The sequence below is a fragment of the Stegastes partitus genome, unplaced genomic scaffold (assembly GCF_000690725.1).
Source record: "Stegastes partitus isolate 25-593 unplaced genomic scaffold, Stegastes_partitus-1.0.2 Scaffold79, whole genome shotgun sequence".
NCBI classification, from domain to species: Eukaryota; Metazoa; Chordata; class Actinopteri; family Pomacentridae; genus Stegastes; species Stegastes partitus.
Window position 1 is genome coordinate 423,852 of NW_007577810.1, and position 20,783 is coordinate 444,634.

At 42.4% G+C, this 20,783-nt stretch overlaps 2 protein-coding genes across 4 annotated transcripts; one reads left to right on the forward strand and one right to left on the reverse strand.

The window, feature by feature from the left end:
• Positions 1 to 4,002: 4,002 nt before the first annotated feature.
• tbx16 (T-box transcription factor 16) lies at positions 4,003 to 6,515 on the forward strand. The gene is made up of 9 exons (XM_008276694.1): positions 4,003 to 4,018; positions 4,164 to 4,320; positions 4,424 to 4,526; positions 4,923 to 5,087; positions 5,223 to 5,369; positions 5,463 to 5,533; positions 5,623 to 5,711; positions 5,794 to 6,007; positions 6,092 to 6,515. Exons 1-9 carry the CDS (start codon positions 4,003 to 4,005, stop codon positions 6,513 to 6,515), a joined length of 1,386 nt encoding a protein of 461 aa, XP_008274916.1.
• A 3,555-nt stretch (positions 6,516 to 10,070) lies between these two features.
• Positions 10,071 to 20,125, reverse strand: klhl22 (kelch-like family member 22). 3 transcript variants are annotated; one of them, XM_008276696.1, is made up of 8 exons: positions 19,808 to 20,125; positions 19,274 to 19,576; positions 15,763 to 15,928; positions 15,355 to 15,678; positions 14,788 to 15,197; positions 13,552 to 13,744; positions 13,147 to 13,380; positions 10,071 to 12,017 (listed from the first exon to the last, which is right to left on the reverse strand). In XM_008276696.1, exons 2-8 carry the CDS (start codon positions 19,519 to 19,521, stop codon positions 11,676 to 11,678), a joined length of 1,917 nt encoding a protein of 638 aa, XP_008274918.1. In that variant the 5' UTR covers positions 19,522 to 19,576; positions 19,808 to 20,125; the 3' UTR covers positions 10,071 to 11,675. The 3 variants fall into 3 exon arrangements, with proteins under 3 accessions (XP_008274918.1, XP_008274920.1, XP_008274917.1); XM_008276698.1 differs by having other exon boundaries at positions 15,367 to 15,678; positions 19,274 to 20,125; XM_008276695.1 differs by having other exon boundaries at positions 19,274 to 20,125.
• Between the last annotated feature and the right edge of the window lie 658 nt (positions 20,126 to 20,783).

Sequence of the window (20,783 nt, forward strand, 5' to 3'; positions counted from 1 at the left end):
TGAGGTATAGAAGACAAATGGTAACACAAAGCTGTTACATGCATCATGTTTAAACAAGTTGGTAAAATGCCAAAATGAAAAAAAAAAGATGTCTCTATCCACATGATTTGACTAAAATGTTTGTTTTTAAAGTGAAGTTATTGATCATTTGACAGAAACGTTGCTTTAATGCACAAGTGAGACTTATTTAGAGGCAGGTAGAAGTCTTACGGGGAAGTCTGGCCAAACTGGCAGCATAAAAATGTTGCAACCATTAAAAGACAACTTCCAAGAGCAAGGAGAGGAGACAATTCAGTTAAGATGCATGAGCTGGAGTAACAGATGTTCATGTTGTGTGTGTGTGTGTGTGTGTGTGTGTGTGTGTGTGTGTGTGTGTGTGATCTATAAGACTGCAACTGCATTATTTAAACTTCCACAGTCTAAGTTAGATCCTCAAGCCCTGTTGGCTGCATAAAAACAATTCATTTTCTTCCTTAATTAAATAACTTTAAAATCCCCACAGGGTCATTTTAGACCAGCTGAAAATGAGCTATTGCCAGACAGTAAAATCTAATCAGAACTATTTATATAGCACGAAGTCAGGAGGAGCTTCACATCCTTAGACCTTCAGTTCTGATAAAATCCCATCCTTCAGCCACCCAGACCCCACATTGAAATCTATAATCCAAAACAAATGATATGTTTTAACTAGCCACTAGTTTCTAAACTCCTGCAGCCGACAGACCACCCTGCTGACCACACCGACTCTGTGGTCAAAGGGCTTGTACACTCTGGTGTGAAGTCTCCGACACGAGGGAAGTCATTAGTCTTCATTAGCAACTTCCAGGAGTTTCTTATGAAGTGCTGTGAAGTTGTCATTTGCCCCCTTTGCCAGGCAAGCTAGATGTGAGGTTTGTTTTCTTATGTGGTGGACCAAATGTGAGCTGAGCCGGCCCCTAGTTTCTGCATATGAGATCATGGTCACTCTGGAGCCAAGGCAGGGATAGCAAAGAGGAAACTGAAACAGATTTTTACAGATACGGGGTTCGTTTTTGCTGATCTTTGCAACTGGTAAAGAAAATTGCTGAATGTGCCCTCATCCCAATAAAATCTAACTCACCAGCTCTATCTTCCTGTTGAGAACATACACTACATACTTCTGCTGCATCATTTGTGCATTAAATTCACTGATGCCCCACTGCTTCTCGCAGTCTGTAAAGTAAAATTATAGGCAACCTGTTGTTAGCTAAAGGCATTTCTCCTGCCATGTGATATTATCTCATCTCCTGCGGCATCGTGCTGCTTGCAGCCATGGGCCCTGCTATCTCTACGAACCCCTCAAAGTGGCCAATTAAGCATCAAAAGGGCATGCTGCATGGCTAATGTGGGCGAAAGGTGTGAGATTTCTCGTCAGTCCACTCCAGGGGCTCTTTATTGGGCTGCTAGAGAGCCGTCTGATCCCTGGGCCCTGGCTGTATATTGGCAGCTGTTAACTGCCGAGCGCAGGGGGATCTGTGCAGTTAAAGCAAATGGCCAAAGGCTGACACCTGGGAGGTAGAACACCAATGCCGAAGGTGATCTGGGAGAAGACGCAGGGAGGAGAGCCACAGTGGAATCAGACTTCAGATGTGGGGATTCAGGGGAAGACTCGGCTATTTATATGTTTTTGTGTTGTAATTTTTATTTTTTTTCGTCAAGTGAGACTGCTGCTGTCACCTGTGAACACTCGCCAGTAAAAAGCTACATTCACACATATATTAAATGAAATCCTCCAGGAGCAGGCCCCCTATCAGTCTTCTCCAGACGACCTCCCTAATGTGCCATCCAGAGCGAGTCGCCCCCAGGCAGGCTGTTGCATAAGGCAGCACTCTCTGTCCCTGGCTTTTGTCCCCCTGGCCGTGTACTAAGGCCTCTACCAGTCACACCTGTCACCTCCGACCTACCGTGTAATGGGATTGACACCGCCGCTGCTGAAATGTACACCTCTGCTCTGACACTGACTCACTCTCCGCCGCTAAAGCTGAAGAGATCTGTGGAGAATTTTAATTTCTCGAAGGCATCTTGTTCCCAAACACCCCAAAAACCAGTAGCATGACCTCTCCGCTTTGTGAAACAGTTTAAATGTATCCACGCGCAGGCCCTAGAGGGGGTGGCTGAGGGGAGCGACACTGAAACCGTGATTACTAACTCCTCGACAACAATTGGTCTCACATAAGGAGGATAAAAACACATCACACTTCCTCAAGGCCAATGTTGTGCCACAGGAGTGAAGAGTGTGTGTTTGTGTGTGTGTGTGTGGGGGGGGTCCTACAGATGAGCATGATCCAACATAGATCTCTGCATCTTTAAGTGCATCATTACAAGCGGGATGTTATCTTTTTTATTCTCCATCGACCCGGCACAAGAGCCCTAAACAAGCTGGTCAATACTTTCACAGGAGAGACTTTTTCACACCTCTTTAAAGTTCACTTAACTGCTGATCCTACAAAGTGCTGCACTGTCTTACAGACTGTAAAGCCATCTCTGCGCTTCACGCGTTGCTTTTAAGAGTCATTCATACGCTACACATGGTTTGGTATCTGACTCATTCTCCACACAGTTACACAAAAGCATCCTTTGTGCATTGGTGTAAAGGAGCTGCGCCTACAGAAGGCATTGTATGCAGCACGCAGAATACAATTAGAAACCAAAGTGGAAGTGGTGTGTCTTTGCTAGAAAAGAGGCTGAATGTAGATGTGAAAATCACCGCAATTCAAATTTTCATGTCAGTGGAAACAAGTGGGGGAACTGCGGTTTGTTTTTTTTTCTCCCCCCCTCTATGCTAACGCCTGCAGTGTTTCGCATTTGTTTTCCCTTGCAGTAACGTGGTGCACTACAGGCGGACACAGGCCCATGGATGGTGACATCCATGGATTCTGCGTGGACGTGAACGGCGGGCTCGTACTTGTGGCAGGTCTTCATTCTGCAACCCCTCCTGTCGCATTCAGGCCTGACTTGGGCTTGTGGTGCTAACTGACTGTTAATTGCCTGCCCATACACAGTGCTTTCTCCACATGCAGAAAACCAGTTCCTTCAAGGGAAACCTGCCTAATGAGATTATCTATCAGAGCGTGGGTCTGTCTAGACACCCCCAATACACAACTCACCCCTCCTCGCACTGGCAGTCCTCGCAGACTGCAGAAGGATGCCCTCAGGTAAAAGTTACCTGCAGAAAGAGTGCATGTTATCATCACACCATTATGGGTTTACACAGAGGTTCCCTCCCACTGAGTAATTTCTTGAATGGAGAAAGTCCAGGATGAAGAACATTTTAAAGGTGATCATATGAAAATCGTTTTATTCACTTTCAGATGTTCAATGTATTGAAAATGGTTTCACACACAGACGATGCATTAACTCATTTAAATGTACCTTCACTGTTCTTCTCTCAGTTGTGCCAAATGAATCACACAGGCTGTTTACTGCATTGCACAAACACACTAAATGGCATTTTCGTGCGTGGTTATGTGTGTGTGAATGATATTTACACAGATTGTGGTGCCGCTGCCAGATCTGATCTGCAGCAGGGAAGTGCATCCATATTTGTTTTAAAGTCTCTTAGCAGTTAATAAAGATGCGTTTCCTCCGTCCCCCTTCCTGTGGGGATGGTATCAAGGCTCTGTTAAGTCTCTTTGATTTCCAGCGCCCTCCAATCACAGTGGGACACCAGCTCAGCACAGTGCCACTTCAAAGCCTGGGAATGGCCCTCTTGGCCCCACCCACACCAGGGCTCCCCTTAAAAGTCATGGTCACCTCTCCTGCAGGACTCAGCACCTCTGAAATATCTGCTGTAACAAGACTGACTGACCTTCTGACTTCTTCAGCTGCTGGATTTTGCTTTCTTATATGAGACAGGAGACGAAGGAGGCAGAACAGAGCTGAAGGCACGCTTTGGATATTGGTGACACTTGGATTGTTTATTGGCCTCTTGTGCAAAAACCTTTTCAAGCTTTTCAGTAGTGCTGCTGCTGCTGAACCTGAAGAATGCAGTCCATCAGAGGTGAGTGCTAACAGACTTTTACTGGACTTGCAGAAAGCTTTTCAATTGGTATCTTCTAATTTTCCCTGCAAGTTTTATCTTCATTGCCCTGTTTGACAGCGAACGTTGGTAAAGCACGGCTATAATAAATCTTATTCCCTTCCAGACTTAAAGTCCAACTTCAGCGGCCCTCCTCCCTCCTCCATGGCTGCTGGCCCTGATGCTTACCTTCAGGGCAACATCAGGATGACTCTGGAGGACCCAGAACTCTGGAAGACATTCCATGAAATAGGAACAGAGATGATCATCACTAAACCGGGCCGGTAAGACAGCAGAACATTAGATTCAGTGCAAAATGTTTGGAAAGCAGAATCTTTTGTTGCTTAGAAGTAATTTTTCTCAATTGTGTTCTCTTCTGTTTTCCAGGAGGATGTTCCCACACTGTAAAGTCAATCTATCCGGCCTTATTCCATGTGCCAAATACATTTTATTGGTTGATATGGTTCCTGAGGATGGTTTCAGGTATAAGGTAAATGTTTTTTTCCTTGACTCATGAGTGAGTCTTGAAATCAGCTTTATTCACTGTGGAAAGTTAAATTCCTTTTACTTTCAAACAATGAAAAGTAACCTTGACTTCCCACAGCCGCGGCTTTAGCTGTAGATGTCCCTAAGTTGATTCCAGTATCCCCAGACAAGACACCCCCTGTTTATCACCCCCTCCCTTCTCCTGACATTGTAGATCAAAGGGTGCTATCTCTTCCTGTTTGTCTATCCCCTGCTGGGAGCCCACTGTACTACCCCCTATCTCCGTGGGTGGTACTGGCCAGCCGTCACTCTCCACTCTGTCGTGGGAAGAAGATGAAGATTCTCCTGTAAATCACCTACCTCTAAGAGAGGCTGACAAACTATGTCTCCTTCCTTACAGTGGAATAAAGAGAAATGGGAGGTGGCAGGAAAAGCGGAGCCTCAACCTCCCTGCAGGACTTACCTCCACCCAGACTCTCCAGCTCCGGGGAGCCACTGGATGAAGCAGTCCGTCTCCTTCCTCAAGCTCAAGCTCACCAACAACACGCTCGACCAGCACGGCCATGTAGGTAGAAGTGAAAATGTGGTGCTAAACAAATTTTAAAATGACATCCATGAGATGTTTTTTTAAGGTTGTTGGAGAGTTGATGTTCTTACATTGTATGTTTAAACTTATCATATACCTTCCCTCTTTCTGCAGATCATTTTGCACTCCATGCATCGCTACCACCCGCGCTTCCACATTGTCCAGGCAGACGACCTGTTCAGTGTCCGCTGGAGTGTTTTCCAGACTTTCACCTTCCCTGAAACTTCCTTCACTGCAGTCACTGCCTACCAGAACACCAAGGTGGGCTCCAAATAAACCAGGACTAACTTCTGCTCAGCACAAAACATATTCCACACAAAGGCTTTACCTGAACTCATGTCCCTGTTCCTGCAGATCACAAAGTTGAAGATCGATCACAACCCGTTTGCAAAAGGTTTCCGGGATGAAGGCACAAATAAAAAAAGGTGGGTTTCACAGGGCACTCCACTGGAGTATATTGCGTTAAAGATACTGCTTGTAGTACTGTTTTAATGAAAATCATGTTCCCCAGCAGGCGTGCCAACAAGAACCCAGCATGTCATGACAAAAGGTCCAAGATGTCAGATATTTTAAAAAAGGACTCTGAAGAGGACAGTCCACCAGGTACTGCTGCAGGACTCTCTGTTCAGGTCCTTCTCTCTTGTCTTATACTCATATGTTTAACTGATGCATTGTGCCTTCTCAGATTTCTGCCAGTCATCGTTTGATGGTTACGACGGAGAGGAAGGAGAGCTGCCCAAAAGGAAAGATGATGAGTCCGTCAAAGAGGAGCGTTACTCGCCCTGGGGAGCTGAGAGGGAGCAGAGTGTGAGGACGGACTCTCCTGCAGGGGCAGATACAAGAGATATGTACAGCACCGAGCAGCTGGTTCCTGCTCCAGCTTCCTACCAGCCGTACAGGTGAACACTGCTGAATTTATGCAACGAATAGGTTATTAATGTTGTGATGAACAGAATCCTGACTGCCTTCCTTTTGCTCTCCAGGTTCCACGAGTACGGAAAGTCTCCATCGCCTTCCTCCAGCGTTGGCAGCAGCAACAGTGGATCAGGGTCCAGGGTCCCTGACGTTGCCACCGTTCCAGATCACGACTCATCAAAGCCTCGCACACAAGAGGTTGGACCTTCCCACTGCACGCCCCAGCACCTCCCCGGGCCTCAGGACTACACCGGGGTGCTCAACATGACCATGGCCCAGGCCGGCAAGCCTGGAGTGATCGGCCACCATATCTACAGCCCATACGGTGCAGAGCAGCCCCTGGGTCAGTGGAGTGGCCCCAGTCCTGCCCAGTACCCCCCTCCCCACCACCTGACCGCCGACTACCCCACGCAGGCCGTGCACCATGGCTATCACCATGGCAACGTGGCCGAGTGGAGCCAGTACCCGCTGTTTTCTTATTCCTGCTGGTGAAGGGATCTTCAGTGTTAACTGAGCGAGAGTGACTTTACCGACACCGTTGCTGCCATCTTGCCAGAAAGCTGATCCTGTGCTCACAGCTATAAGAATGCATGTCCAAACAAGGCTAGGGGCCAGACGCCTGCAACAAGAATGAAAAACTGAGAAGAGGAAAGAGGTTTAAGGAGCTGCCTGTCGAGGTCTCCTGCTCAGACTTGCAGGATTCAGGCTCCAGTTTTGCTGAGTGCAAATGAAAGTGTCCTACGCCATGCTGGTTGATTGTTTTATTATTTGTCTATTTATTTTGTAGTTCATTTTCCAGTGTAAATAATATTTTTGTAAAAAATAAATAAATAAATAAATGAAAGGAAAGTAAGAAAAGTAAAACATGAGTGTGCAATTATGTCTGTCTTTAAATTGTGATGTGATTTGAAAATAAAAACCTAATTGGAACATGATTTGATGTTTTGTGTGTGACAATACATTTTTTCCATCATTTAATAATATGATTTAGTTCAAGAACATAAACTCAAAATGTAAAGTACATTGATAAAAGACCAACCACACCTGGCAATAAATAATGTTTGACCTACTTTGACCTAAACTCTTTCAACAGTTACTCACTTTGCTACATTCAATCAAATTGTGATTCTCTTCTGTCTTTACATTTGATTTGTGCTCAGGCCTTTCTAGTTTGCAGTGACCTTGTAAATCAGCTTGTCTGTGACTTTAGCTTTCATCCACTGGATGTTCTGCATACATCAAGTTTCAAGGACTATTTCATGTAAGTGTCTTTGTCAGCGGGTGCACATCTGCATGTTTTATACCTGGTCACCCCTGATAAGCAGCACACCCTTTGGTGCTGTTTGTTTGTATTTCCTCTTTGTTGATCTAATGAGCACCACTCCGTAGTTTCGACAGGCCCAGCATGCTTTAAAGACACTGTATTACTGTGACTCCGGCTCACCTGCTGAGGTTTACCCACCAGCACATAAAGCATCGCACGGCCCTCGTTCTCCATGTCAATGAGCCTTGAAAAGCATGAAAATGGGGGCTGTTGGCTCCTTTTCACTACTGAAAAACACAAGCCGGGCCCATCGCCTCCGCCCTGAGTGGATATGAGCTGCTAATGACGGCTGTAAAACCCAGAGGGGGAGGGAGGAGAGGGAGGTCGTCCTTCAGGAACAGTGCTGCTGCAGTTTTATTCACTGCAATTCATTATCTTTCTGAGTCAGTACGTCCAACCTCAGACTTCCCCAGCCGCCTGTTGCACACAGTTCACTTTAATTAGGACGAGGAAAGGCTGATCTTTACAGAAACCTGCACCGCCGGGTGAGCAGGTCAGAGTGATGAAGTTCAAACTCGGAGACAATATGAGATGATATTTCCCAGATGCCAGCTTTTTGATTAAACTCAGTAAATATAAGATTTGGATCTGGGGAAATAAGACGATAAAGTGGTTTTGCCACACGGCATTGTTTGGGATCATTCATAATCATACATAAGAGGCCGTTTGTCTCAAAGCCTTTAATGCAGATAATCTGCGCTTTCAGACTCACAAAATATTTATGTGTACAGTTTTATGGCAATCTATGAGATATCATCACTGCACCCGATATATGGCATTTGGTGGGACAGAACAACTGAAAATGTATTTTAAGAAGTGTCTTGATTTGATTAGATACAACATGAATGTGAATGCGATAAAAATGTGCCTTTATTCACAACATTTGTATTAATACACATGTAGTGTGCTCTTGTGTTTGTAATTTATTGTGTTAATATTGTGCTTGTCTGTTCTCTGTGTATACCTTCAAGTGACATATAGTTTAGAATAATGTGAAATGTTGAAACAAAAAAGGATTTTAGTAGAAACTGCAGAAAAGTCAGAGGCAGAATTGTAATTCAAGGAAGCACAAAACTTTTGTCAGTCTTATTAATTTAGAGGGAAAGTCTGAAAGCTTCAAAAGAAAGTCATGTGAATGAATAAAGTAGAAAAATGTTAAATTTAATCTGATTATGAGGCAAAGCCTCAATAGATCAAAACTGTGTCAAAGGGTTTCAGTAATGAAACATGCATACTTATTAAAAATGTGTATTATTATTTAAACAAGACACAAAGAAGGGTTGTTTGAATAATCATTATTATATGCTGTATATTGTGTGTTTTGTAAAATTGTACATATTGTGAAAATAACAGCAAATAGCTGTAAAATATTTAATTTTTTATTTAAATACCATACAGCTGTGTAATTTTATGGTCACACACTGTAAAACAAAAAACAACAAACTACTATTTGTGAAAATACTGATTATTTACAATACTAGCCAATATAACCTGTTTTGTTGTTTTAATTGTATTTTTTCTGATTTAAATACTGTAAAAAATTGTGTAATTTTATAGTCAAACATGTAAGAGAGCAAAGTACCTTTTGTAAAAATACAGATTTTTGATGCAGGCATTATTTGCAGTTTTGGATTGATTTTTTTAGGGTAAATATGCTAATTAGTATTTTTTTCCCCCAAAGATTTTACTGGTTGTTATTTGCAATTTGGCAAAACATGGACGATCTGGAAAATAATAGTAAATTGATGAAAAGGTTAAAGTTAAAAACCACTAACAGTTTAACAGTGTGCTGATGCCAAACATGTCATCTTGGTTACAACCTTTACTAAATACCTAAACTGTATTGTAATTTAAAAACAACGCTACTTTATGTCTCTTGTTGGTCACTGAGTGCAGCGACTGGTCTCATCAATAGATGTCCAGGAGGAATATCGCCTTTTACACAGTGAAAAGGAAAGTTTTATTGTGACTGGTTCTCCATTCATGGCTGACGTTTTTTTGTTCTCTATTGATTCCCATTGAACTCCTCTGCTCCAGCTCAGCGGGAGAAACGAGAATAAGAGTAGGCACTTAGTAAAATCCCCTCGGCTCACACATCCTCAACTCCACTGGGTTTAATCAGCAGAGCAGCACATCAGTGGCAAATGTGGCCTTTTAATTGCTTTGATAATGGTCGAGAAAAGAGCAGCAGATCGACCCACACTGAGATGTTTGACGTGGTTAAGTGCATGACATATGTCTTAAGTGCCCCCCAGGTGGTACTAGAGCTTTAGAATATAAAGAGTGATGCATAAACACAACAGATTGTTGATCCTGGATGTCCAGCGCTGGTGTCAGCAGATCCTAGCAGACAACTTGCTGGCACGACAGTGTGAACGGGGAGGGGAGGGCCACTCACTTAGAGCCGGTAGGGGGTAACAGATGTAGATGAAACAGCCTCAGAGAGGAAAGCAGCAGTCAGCCTTCATAAAGCTGATGGAGTCTAGAGCCAAATGGAGAGGAACTGGGAGAGACTGGGTGGAATAAAAGACACAAGGCAGCGAGCACCGCTGTCAGGAGGTCAAACAGGGAGGACAACCAGCTGTGGAGATTCCTCGTTGCATTTATAAATGTTGAACTAAACCAAAATGCTCTGAGAAAACACTTTTTAAAGCTGTACTGAGTTCATGAGTCACAGCCTAAATACACAATGACAGAAGAAAAAAAAAGCTTATTTGTTAATATTTGGTCAATACCTTGTGCAAGATTTATTTTATGGAAGTTACAATACTTATACTTAAAGTAATTTCTTACTATTTTGTCTTGATTCTCCATATAATTGGATCTACATTACATAGTTCTTTCCAAGAAACGTTCAGGAAGTTATTGCCATGTCATTATCCAACCTCAAGTATAAATGGAGCCTTCAGCTTCATGCTGCCAGGAATGATGGAGAAATACCGTCATTTTGTTAGCCTGAACGCAGTCCAGTTTTAAATAATAAATACTCAGCATGAGTTCTCACTGAAAAGTAGCGCTCCCCCTGGACTGATAAATTCCTACTCACGTGCACACATGACAACAATTATATATTACTATGTTTATTCAATTTCAAAGCTTAGCTCATGAATCAGATACTAATGTAATTTTGCATAATGTTGTGAGACAGTGTTTCCACAACACTGCTTTCCTTCAAGACTTAACTGTCATCACATGAACAAGAAAAGTATACTTTAAATTAGACTTGGATGCATAGCTGAGGAATTGTTATTTAACCTACTTTCTACATTAAACAGCGTTAACAATGGATTGAGGCGAGGGGGGAAAAAACACAGCACAGAGCAAAACCTGACTTACAAACAGAAATAACGTGAAAAGAACCTCCATTTGGACACTGAATAAATCATACAGAATGCAAGATCAATGAAAGGACACACTCATAAAAAAACAACAATGATGGTTTGGGTTTCATTACACAGATATCAAGACTCGATGGTACCACCAGAGCCTCATCATTCAGGTACAAACTCACCAATTCAACAGGGTCTTTTAAAGCCTTTTATGATATAAGAGGCACAATACCTAAGGCTCACCTCCATCTAAACACACACTGGTAACATAAAAAAAAACAGGTTCAAGATGTCACCACAAAACAAGGCACAATGCTTCAGTTTAACATTTTGATTTCAGTAGTCTGGATGTGATGATAACTTCATAGTAGAACCTGGCAATAATCAGTAGCGGAGTTGGAGATGTGATGTATAGATTTTAATTCTTTAAAAAGTCAACATAAGTGTTGTTTCTTTAGAAACTGACAGTGTAGCTGACTAATAGTAAGAGCTGCCTATGAAAGTCTTAAGTTTAAACTCAATGTTCAATGATCTTCTGTCAGGAAGTCCTTAAAGGATAAGTCAAGGCGGCTGAATGTGCTCCAGACTACCATGTTTTTGCATAGGCAGTAGTCTTCAGTGCTTCACTTAACTCGAAGATAGAAAGATTCTCTCCAAAATGAACAACACAGGAGCAGCTACAGCATCAGGAAATAAAGAGGGATCGGCGAAACACAGTAGCAGTAGCATTTGGCGAGGCAGGCTGGGAGGCTGCAGGCAGGGAATCCCGAAACGAGTGTGAGTTCCTAAGATCAGATCGGAGAGGTAACAAAAAAAAAAATGTGCAAAGGTCCTGAATGACACTTTGGTTCAGAGGCACTCAAAGTGGTCAACATGCAAAAAGGACATGATGCTGCTATAAGCAAAAGATATCCTTATTGTACTTAAAAATCAACATGCTGAATGAGAAAAGTGCACGACAGTCTGCAGTGCTGATGGATGCAGCTCAACACTGCTGCTTCAGTCCTCACTAGAGTCCTCGGAGTTGTCCATGTCCACGTCTTTCCACGCGGCCTTGGTGCGCTGCTCCCAGTTCCTGGCCTGAGCAATCACAGAGGGCGGCATGAGCGCCACACAGGCCGCAAGGCCAGAGACACGCTCCTTAAACTCTGTGTCATTTTCCCACTCGTCTGTATCGGTGTGGTACACGTGAACGTATTTCATCCTGTTGCCTTTGTCGTGAGAGCGTCCTCCCAGGACATATATGCGACTGTCCAGCACTGCTATGCCGGGTTCTCCATGTCCAGCAGGGAGAGGAGCAATTAGAGACCATGAGTTGGCTGCAGGGTCGAAGCATGCCACCTGAAAACAAAAGGAAACTCATTACTTTTCATTTCATACAAGTTCTGTCCAAACATCAATGACCCCTGTCAAAACATGCCACTGTGGCTTGTATGGATGTCAACCTAATTAACTCATTAAGTCAAACTGTCTGTTTAGCTCACAATGACCTTCATTAGAATGTAAAAGCTGGACTTAATAGACAATGAAATATTTTCTCATTTAAATTTCTATGACAGAACAGAGTGAGGTGAGATCCAGAAAGTGGTGGAGAAAAAAAAAAACAGCCACATACAGAGGCAAAAAAAAGAAATGAAAACACAAAGAAAGAAAGGAAAAAAAATGCATTTTAACCCTCTGCACAGTGTCAGCAGGTTTGAAAGGCATTTCATCTTGAAGACATTTCCAAAATTACAACATGTATCAAAGCCAGAAACTGTAAAAACATAAAGAATCAATGGATTTTCATTTTTTTTCAGTTCTTGAACTACTTATTTATGATGTGTGTGAAACTGTCCAGAATCTACACATAGAATTGTGGTATTTCATCAAAATTACTTTATTCTACATGTCGCATCTAAAAATTTACCAAGTGTTCACAACAACCAGATTCTATAAAAAACAAAAAAATTCCTCCAGAGTAACAGTCGTGTGACAAACATTCAGGGACTTTCTAGCTGAACTGGGCTAAACTATGGGCTGTGTTTACACGGAGCTGACAGGAAACAATGACAGAAATAAGCAGTTTAATAACCATAGTATGTAAAGTTACCATTTCCCCCCCAGTAACAATAACACCTGCAGGCACACTGAAAAATCTTGTGTATGTTCATTCCATTTTTCAGCTTTTGTAAAATAAAGAATTAATAAAACAACAGCTTTAATGTAATTATTTTTCAGGATTTATGCCATTATAACCTTGTTATACTAAATAAAAGGTATTTTTGAGTTCCCTCTGCATTTAGCTGTGGTTGTGCTGCTTCTATAGAGGTGCAGGACTTCAGCCACAGTGAGTACAAATGTGAAAGGTGCAAATAAAGAAACTGTTTGGAGTTCAGAGGGTTAAATTGTATGAGGCTAATGTTTACCAGCGTCCACACTGCCTTCATTGTGTGACAATAAACAGCAGTGACGACTCGTGACACCATACCTTGAGGACATCACGCCGATATCCACGCTCATCATTACTTCCCCCAATAACATACACGTGTCCATTAACAGCGGCCATGCCGTGCCACGCCCTCTCCACTGGGCCCTCTGCACACCCCGTCCACTGATTGGCTGCAGGGTCAAAACAGTAGGTCTCTCTGAGGTACGCCATTCCTCTGCGGCCGCATGTTATATAAATTTTCCCATCCACCACTGCTCCAGCATGGGCATACACCTAGAGAGAAAGTTAGACTGGAGTTAAAGGAAATTCAAGTAAAGGGGAATACTGGTTGTACAGCAGGAAAGCCCCTTTAATAACACAGAGGTGAGTAAGTAGCACCATCATGTGGATGGTTCAAGTATCACATGCACTTCTCTTTCATCCTTCGCCTCTTAAATGTCATACCTCTCTCTTTAGAGGTGACACAAATTCCCACGTGTTGCTTTGTGGGTCGTAGCGCTCCACCGAGTCCAGCTCACTGCTGTAGTCTCGCCCTCCGATAGCGTAAATATGGCCACCCACCACACAGACACAGTGGTCGGCATGCTGCTGCTGCAGAGACTGGATGGAGCACCAGCTGTTGTGACGAGGGTCGTATCTGGACAGAGCAGATAAGTTTCAAAACAGTGAAGCAGGAATATTACTCCAGAAATTTAATCAGCAGCAACCACGAGCTCAGTTGGATGCAAAAGAAAATATCTATTGAAACAAACAAGGTCAGTTAAGTACAATTTTTATTTGGCATCTTTTACCATGAAGTCTTTTTCATAGCTGTTCTGGGCTTTTGATCAAATCATATGATTTTCAGCAGCGGATGCAATTTGCCCTGCAGTTATAAAGTAGTTGATTTTCCAATCTTTTTTTTGTTTTTGTCTCTAAGCACTTTCACATCTGCTGGTGAAGATCAAGCAGTATGATGAAACTAATCCTACACCCTGTGGATCACCTAAACTCACATCACATGCAAAGTTTGAGTCCTTCTATTTTGTTAGAATAAATTAATATGAACAGCTCAGGTGTACAAGGTATTTCAACTAAGAATGTTGGATAAAGAGATAGCAAGATTGTCCTCAGAATGGTGTTCATAAAGTACACGTGATCGATGATTTTTTACAGATATGTGACACATTAAATGCACCAAAATCCCTCTTATGTTACATTCATGTCAAATGAGAAAGCCTATCTGCACCAGGTAAACCTCTGTGTTTATTAGCATACTAAATTTGTAAATGTGGTGTCAGTGGCGACACTCCTGCTATGCATTTTAGGTCAACCAACAATGACTGGTTTGCTAAAGACGAGAGCAAGCGAGAGAGTCAGTAACAGCAACTGGAGGAGTATGGCAAGAAAATCTAGAGAGCATTCAAGGTAAGTGACTGATGGTCCAGCTGAGAGAGAAAATCAGCATTCAGAGGAAGGATTCCAGTCTAAAAAAAGGAAGTAATCGATGGCAATGCATACTGTAGGTCATTAGCCTGTATCAACAGTGGTTGTGTAATTACTCTTAATGCCAGAAGGGGCAGAAAAAGGTTCCACACTTCAGGTTTAAATCAATAATCTGAGACAGCTGTAGCACTAAATTAATCACAATATGAACCAACTAAGAGCTTAAGTAGAACAAACATTCTGACAGGATCTGACCTCCAGCAGCGGGTCTCTGCGCGAAATCCACTGGTGTTCTTGTCCCCTCCGATGAGATAAATAAAGTTGTTGAGCACAGCGATGCCCTGGTTGGACATTCGGGGAGCGTAAGCCGCTGTGAGAGTCCTCCATTCGCCCCAGCTAGGGTGGAACACCTGAAACAGGTGCTCGCTGTCTGTGCTGGAGCTGGAAGAGAACATCCCCCCGAATCCCAGGATACAGTGGAAGGTGGACCGCGGCTGGGTGAGAGGACTCTGCAGGACGGGTTGCCAGACCTCCTGCTCATGGTAACGCAGGGCAGCTGAAACCGAATCCTTCAGCGGACACTGGCTCAGTCTGCCGTACAGTCTCTGCAACGCTTGTTTCTCAATCAGGCAAAAACGTACGGCATCGAGCATCTTGAGATTGTCCTTTGGGAGAGAGAGAGACAACAAAATAGGTAACTGCAATTCAGGCCGATCAAGTTTGGACAATGTGTAGGTATCAATAAAGCACAGTAAAACTAAGCAGGCTTGTAATTAGTAACAGTAGTTTTTGTGGATAGAGAAGTACAAAATGCCCACACACCTTCGGACTGACCTGCAAGTAGACCTGGTCAGTTTCCACCTGCTCAGGACTGTAGTGATAGTGAAGTGCTGCCTCATAAACCTCATTCTCACTGCTCACGTGAAGCTCGTCGCTGCTCAGCGCTTTGAAGACTTCATCCTGGGGGAGCTGTCGGTATGCGTCTGTTCGAGACAGAGTCTGAATGTTCCTGAGGATGTAGGACTGGACCCTGGCATTGAGCTGCTGCAGTCCGTACAGATCGGCCAGATTGGTCACCTCTAAGATGTTGCTCTCATCCAACCAGGAGAAAAGAAAATCACAGCAGAAACCAATGACATTCTCAATCTGTAAAACACAAAAGGACACAGATTAGCTGGAATAAAGAAAAGAATTATAAAGAATTTAGTAAAAGAGCAACAAATACCCTACCTGTACCAGCGTGGCAGCTATCAGGACTTCCTGAACACACTCCAGATCTAACTCAATCTCTGAAGTGTAGATGTAGTCGAGTATTTTTTTCATGGCCATGTAGGATACTCCATGAATCGGAATCTCCTCCTGCTGTGTCTCCCGAAGGCCTCCAGCAAACATGCACCTAATGGAGAAGGGTGACACACTATTAAATGGAGTCAACCTGGTTGCCCAGAAGCATTATTACCACATACCATGTAGCCGCAATGACCCCAGTTTAAATCCTGACAGGTACTTTTGCTGCACAATATATGCCTCTCTTCCTCTTTGGGGTTGCTGCCATTTGCTTCAACTACATACATTTCCAAAGGGCTTACGTTAAGCTGAAAAATCACATGAAAAGTACCATGCTGCTTCCAATGCTAAGATTTCTGCACCCATCACCAAACCTTCAGATGCTTTCAACTAAGTCTTCGTTGTTTTCTTTCAGCTGCGTGTACAAAGCACATCCAATCGCATACAGTAACAGCTTAGCTGTAAAGGGATATTGTAAAGTGCTGTATCTTCAGCAGCTTTTAGCATTGTAGTGGGATTACAGGGCTGCTTACCAACAGAAGAGCTCAGAAACCATTTCTGCACTCCTGCACATTAGGCAACAAACCAATATATAGGAGACAGTGATACTATTCCTGTGTGTCACACATACTCAAAGCTGGGTGTGGATACCAGTGATGGTATATGTGACCTATATAATGTGGTCTACAAAAGGTTTATGACAAATGAACAGAAATAAATCAGGAGCAAACACAAACTACAACGTTACCTCAAAAGAGGCCGAAACTCAGTCACTTCACAACAGACTAGTTTAGCAAGCTAAACTCGATCATACGTCAAAATGAGCACATTGTCTGCTGAAGTGCAGCTAAAGCAGCTGTCTGAGGCGCCCATCATGTAGCGCAATGTTACTACGTGTGTCTGTTGGTTTACCAGCATGCACTGTAGCAGAGGAATTATCTTGGCTATTGCATTGTTACTGGTGTTAGTGAGATCTGCACAAGTTGTTAAATAAGGACTCATTACCACAAGTAATAATGGTACTGCAGATGATGTGTGCACGATTATATGACTTGATGTATAACTAATAGATATTTACATAGTTAACTCACAATAATCGATATCCAACTGTCACTACCATAAAATACAATTGTTCTAAATATTCTAATCATATATATACAGTTGAAACTAGAAGTTTACGTACGCTGTATCAAAAGACACAAACTTTTTTTTTCTCACTGTCTGACATTAAATGTGACTAAACTTTTCATGTTTTAGGTCAGTTAGGATTACCAAAATGTTTTCTATTTGCTTAATGCCAGAATAATGAGAGAGAATTTTTTAAATTACTTTCTTCAAAGTCAGATGTTTACATACATTTCCTTAGTATTTAATAGCATTGCCTTCAAACTGTATGACTTGGGTCAAATGTTTTGGGTTTCCTTCCACAAGCTTCTCACAACTGTTGCTGGAATTCTGGCCCATTCCTCATGACAGAACTGGTGTAACTGAGTCAGGTTTGTAAGCTGCTGTGCTCTATACACCTTTTCAGCTCTGCCCACAAATGTTCTACAGGATTGAGATCAGGGCTTTGTGATGGCCACTCCAAAACATTGACTTTGTTGTCCTGAAGTCACCTTGTAACTAATCTGACAGTATGCTGAGGGTCATTGTCCATCTGGAAGACTCATTTGCGCCCAAGCTTTAACTTCCTGGCTGATGTCTTGAGATGTTGCTTCAATATTTCCACATAATGTTCTTTCCTCATCATGTCATCTATTTTGTGAAGTGCACCAGTCCCTCCTGCAGTAAAACACCCCCACAACATGATGCTGCCACCCCCGTACTTCACAGTTGGGATGGTGTTCTCAGGCTTGCAAGCTTCCCCCTTTTTTCCTCCAAATGTAACGATGGTCATTATGGTCAAACAGTTCAGTTTTAGTTTCATCAGACCACAGGATGTTAAAGTCTTTGTCTCTGTTTGCATTTGCAAAGTGAAGGCAATTGGAGGCATAGTCACCTTAGTGTATGTAAACTTCTGACTTTGAAGAAAGTAATAAAAAATGTGTCATTATTCTCTCTCTCATTGTTCTGGCAATTAGCAAATAGAAATCATTTTGGTAATCCTAACTGACTTAAACAGGAAAAGTTAAGTCACATTTAATGTCAGACAGTGAGAAGAAAAAAAGGTTTTATGTCTTTTCATACAGTGTATGTAAACTTCTGGTTTCAACTGTATATACTGTGAGGCTGAATGACATCCAAAAACATTCATCTTGCAATTATTTTGACAAATACTGTGGTAGCAATATGAGTCCCCATATTTGCGGAATGGTAATTTTTGCATTGCTTTTCCACTGAAACAAATATTAAAATGACAGATTTTTAAAGCAATCTGTACAAAACAAGCATGTTCCCTTATGTCTGGAGAATAGAAATGTATATTTTTACATATACATTTGTATGCTGCAGGCATCTCTGTAGCACCATAATGCTTTATTTATAATGGTAGGTTGTAAAACATTTTACCTTAATCCAAAAACCGCAGTTCCTACAATTTAGACATTGCACATGGTCATATTATGATTTCAATAATGTTCCAGTTGATTGTACAGTCCTAATATACAATATTTCTGGCAATCTGAACACAGTTTTGTATGCACTAGACTTCTAGCGATGCATCAGTTACCAGTTGGTTGTCATGCCTGTCTCGTCATTTGTTTTTGTCTTTTTGTGGCTTTAAATATGCTCGAGTGACACCCACTTCTTTTAGAGAACATACTATACATGGTAAAATATTTGAAATATTAGTAATTAATACAATGGTCTGAGCTGTACAAACCTCTCCTTAAACCACCTCTACAGCAGGTTAAAATTAAAGGTCAAAAAAGTGACCCATGCAGGAGTTTAAGTAACTTCTACAGCACTAAACTGGCTTCTGACTAAAACACAAGTGAAGCTGTTTACGCCCATCCTAAACCTTAAATTACAGCTAAGCTATTGACCAAGCCCAGCCTGTGCAAACCACTAGTGGTCTTATGAAATAAATAGTGATCAGCTGGATGATATATAAGAGAATAAACTTTTTTCAAAGTGGACTCTGCACCCAGCCTTGCCTGTGCCTTGTGACATGGGGCTGCAGGCCTCTGTAAAAACTGATTAGATCGCACATCTGTGAATGCAAATACAGGCTATATTAAAACAAAAGATGTCATGTGGAATTGCTTAACTAGAGATACACTGAGTAGCCTGGGGGTGTCTGGCCTGTTGGTCAAGGCCATCAATGCTATGCATGTGAAGACTGCATGCTGCTGCTACTTTACTCGTGTTTATATCAAGGCTTGACTAGCGTCTTATACCTGAGTGGAAACAGGGGTGAAGGTTGCAGGAGGTTTTGGTATTTGTGTCACACACATAACGAATCTATAAAGAAAAGTGAAAGTAAAGCAACAAGGCCAGATTCTGTGACTGTTACCTGAAATAATCACAGGAGGCTGCCAGAAGAATACGGTGGGCTTGGATGGGTCGACCCTCCACCACCAGCACAACATCAAACAGGATGCCACTTTGTCTGAGAGCCAGCAGGCCGTCCAGCAGGCTGCGGAAATGGGCTGAACTCTTGTAGGTCTGTCGGCCCGGTCGGCCTGACGATCCGGCGCGTCCTCCCACCGGACTCAGCGCTCCATCCTCCGCCATTGCAGGGCACTGGTGTTCAGGCTTCATCGCGTTTATCTGTCTAGCACTAACGTCATTCTAAGTTTCCTCGGATAGTTGTGAGCTGATGTTAAAGGGACAGAAGTTAAGTCATGCAGGCAAAGTATACAAGAAGAGAAACAGGCTGAGCAGCTAGCGGCTAAAGAAGGGTGGTTACGCTTGCCTTAAATGTCACCTTATAGTCAGTGTAACATTACAGATTTATATCAAGTCACACACACTGTTAACACCATTATTTAATCTGCACAGCTGTCAGAGAGACATTAAAGGATATAGGTAGACACATACGACCTACCGTCGATCTCCTGCTAGCTGCCAAAGCGCTGCTAAGCCCTCAGCGAACGTGAAGTTAGTTTAAACGGTGAGCATCAGCTAGCAGGCTATCAGCTGTTAGCCTGCTAGCTGATGTAACGCACTATACACACAGACAGCTAGACTCTTTAAAAAGCGGAGAGAGAAAAAAAAACGCTGCACGAAAAAGGCTTCGTGCTCGTCAAAAGCAGACTGTTTTACAATAAATGTTTGCTTGCAATGACACCAAATCCTTGAGGAAAAGACGAGCTAGCAGAGCCGCTGATTTTTTGACACATCAAAACAGGTCTGTTTACTTTTTGGTGTCAGGCGGTGAGCTCAAACCCGATTGGTCGCTGCTGTGTTATTGTCCCGCCCCTTTCCTAAAAGGTAGCCAATCAGAGACGTCGATCCATTTCAGGGAGATGATCCTCAGCTTGCCCTTTAATAAAATTAGGTGGTTACAGACAGTAAGTGTAAAGCTGATCATCATCTTACATTTTATCCCTTGTTTAGTTTTTGATTGTTAACACTGATTGAATAAGCCAGTAATTAAACTAATGTTTACATACTGTAACTCTGTCTGTCAAACACAAGAGGATGCTGTTTCCTACTCTAATATCTGTAGGGTCAAGTCATGCAGGCATGTCATATACCAGCACCAGAGGCTGCATTTAATAGATTTACTGTGCACATATTTGCAGTTTTTAAAGTATTACCTAAGAAGGTTACTTGTCTTTTTCTATAACTTTGCACCTCAACCACCACAGTTGAGGGTAAATAATGCACATTCTACTTTATTACATTTTCAGTGGTTCCAGGTATTACACAGACTGATTAACCACACAGCAGTAGTGAAACTAAAGCAGCATAACAACACAATGAAACCAAAAAATACCATGATAATCAAAGAAAAATATTGATGTACTAAGCCTAAACTGATTTTTAGATCATTCACACCAAGTGTTTGTTGTATTTGT

Bases quoted from the DNA above. Each gene is read 5' to 3' on its own strand.
- tbx16 (XM_008276694.1), top strand. The intron at 5,712-5,793 runs GTACTGCTGCAG...GTGCCTTCTCAG, and splicing joins TGAAGAGGACAGTCCACCAG to ATTTCTGCCAGTCATCGTTT. The intron at 6,008-6,091 runs GTGAACACTGCT...TTTGCTCTCCAG, and splicing joins GCTTCCTACCAGCCGTACAG to GTTCCACGAGTACGGAAAGT.
- klhl22 (XM_008276696.1), bottom strand. From the start codon at position 19,521: ATGAAGCCTGAACACCAGTGCCCTGCAATGGCGGAGGATGGAGCGCTG. The intron at 15,929-19,273 runs GTAACAGTCACA...CTTCTCCATTAG, and splicing joins GCCTCCTGTGATTATTTCAG to GTGCATGTTTGCTGGAGGCC. The intron at 12,018-13,146 runs GTATGGTGTCAC...TTTTGTTTTCAG, and splicing joins ATCGGCGTGATGTCCTCAAG to GTGGCATGCTTCGACCCTGC.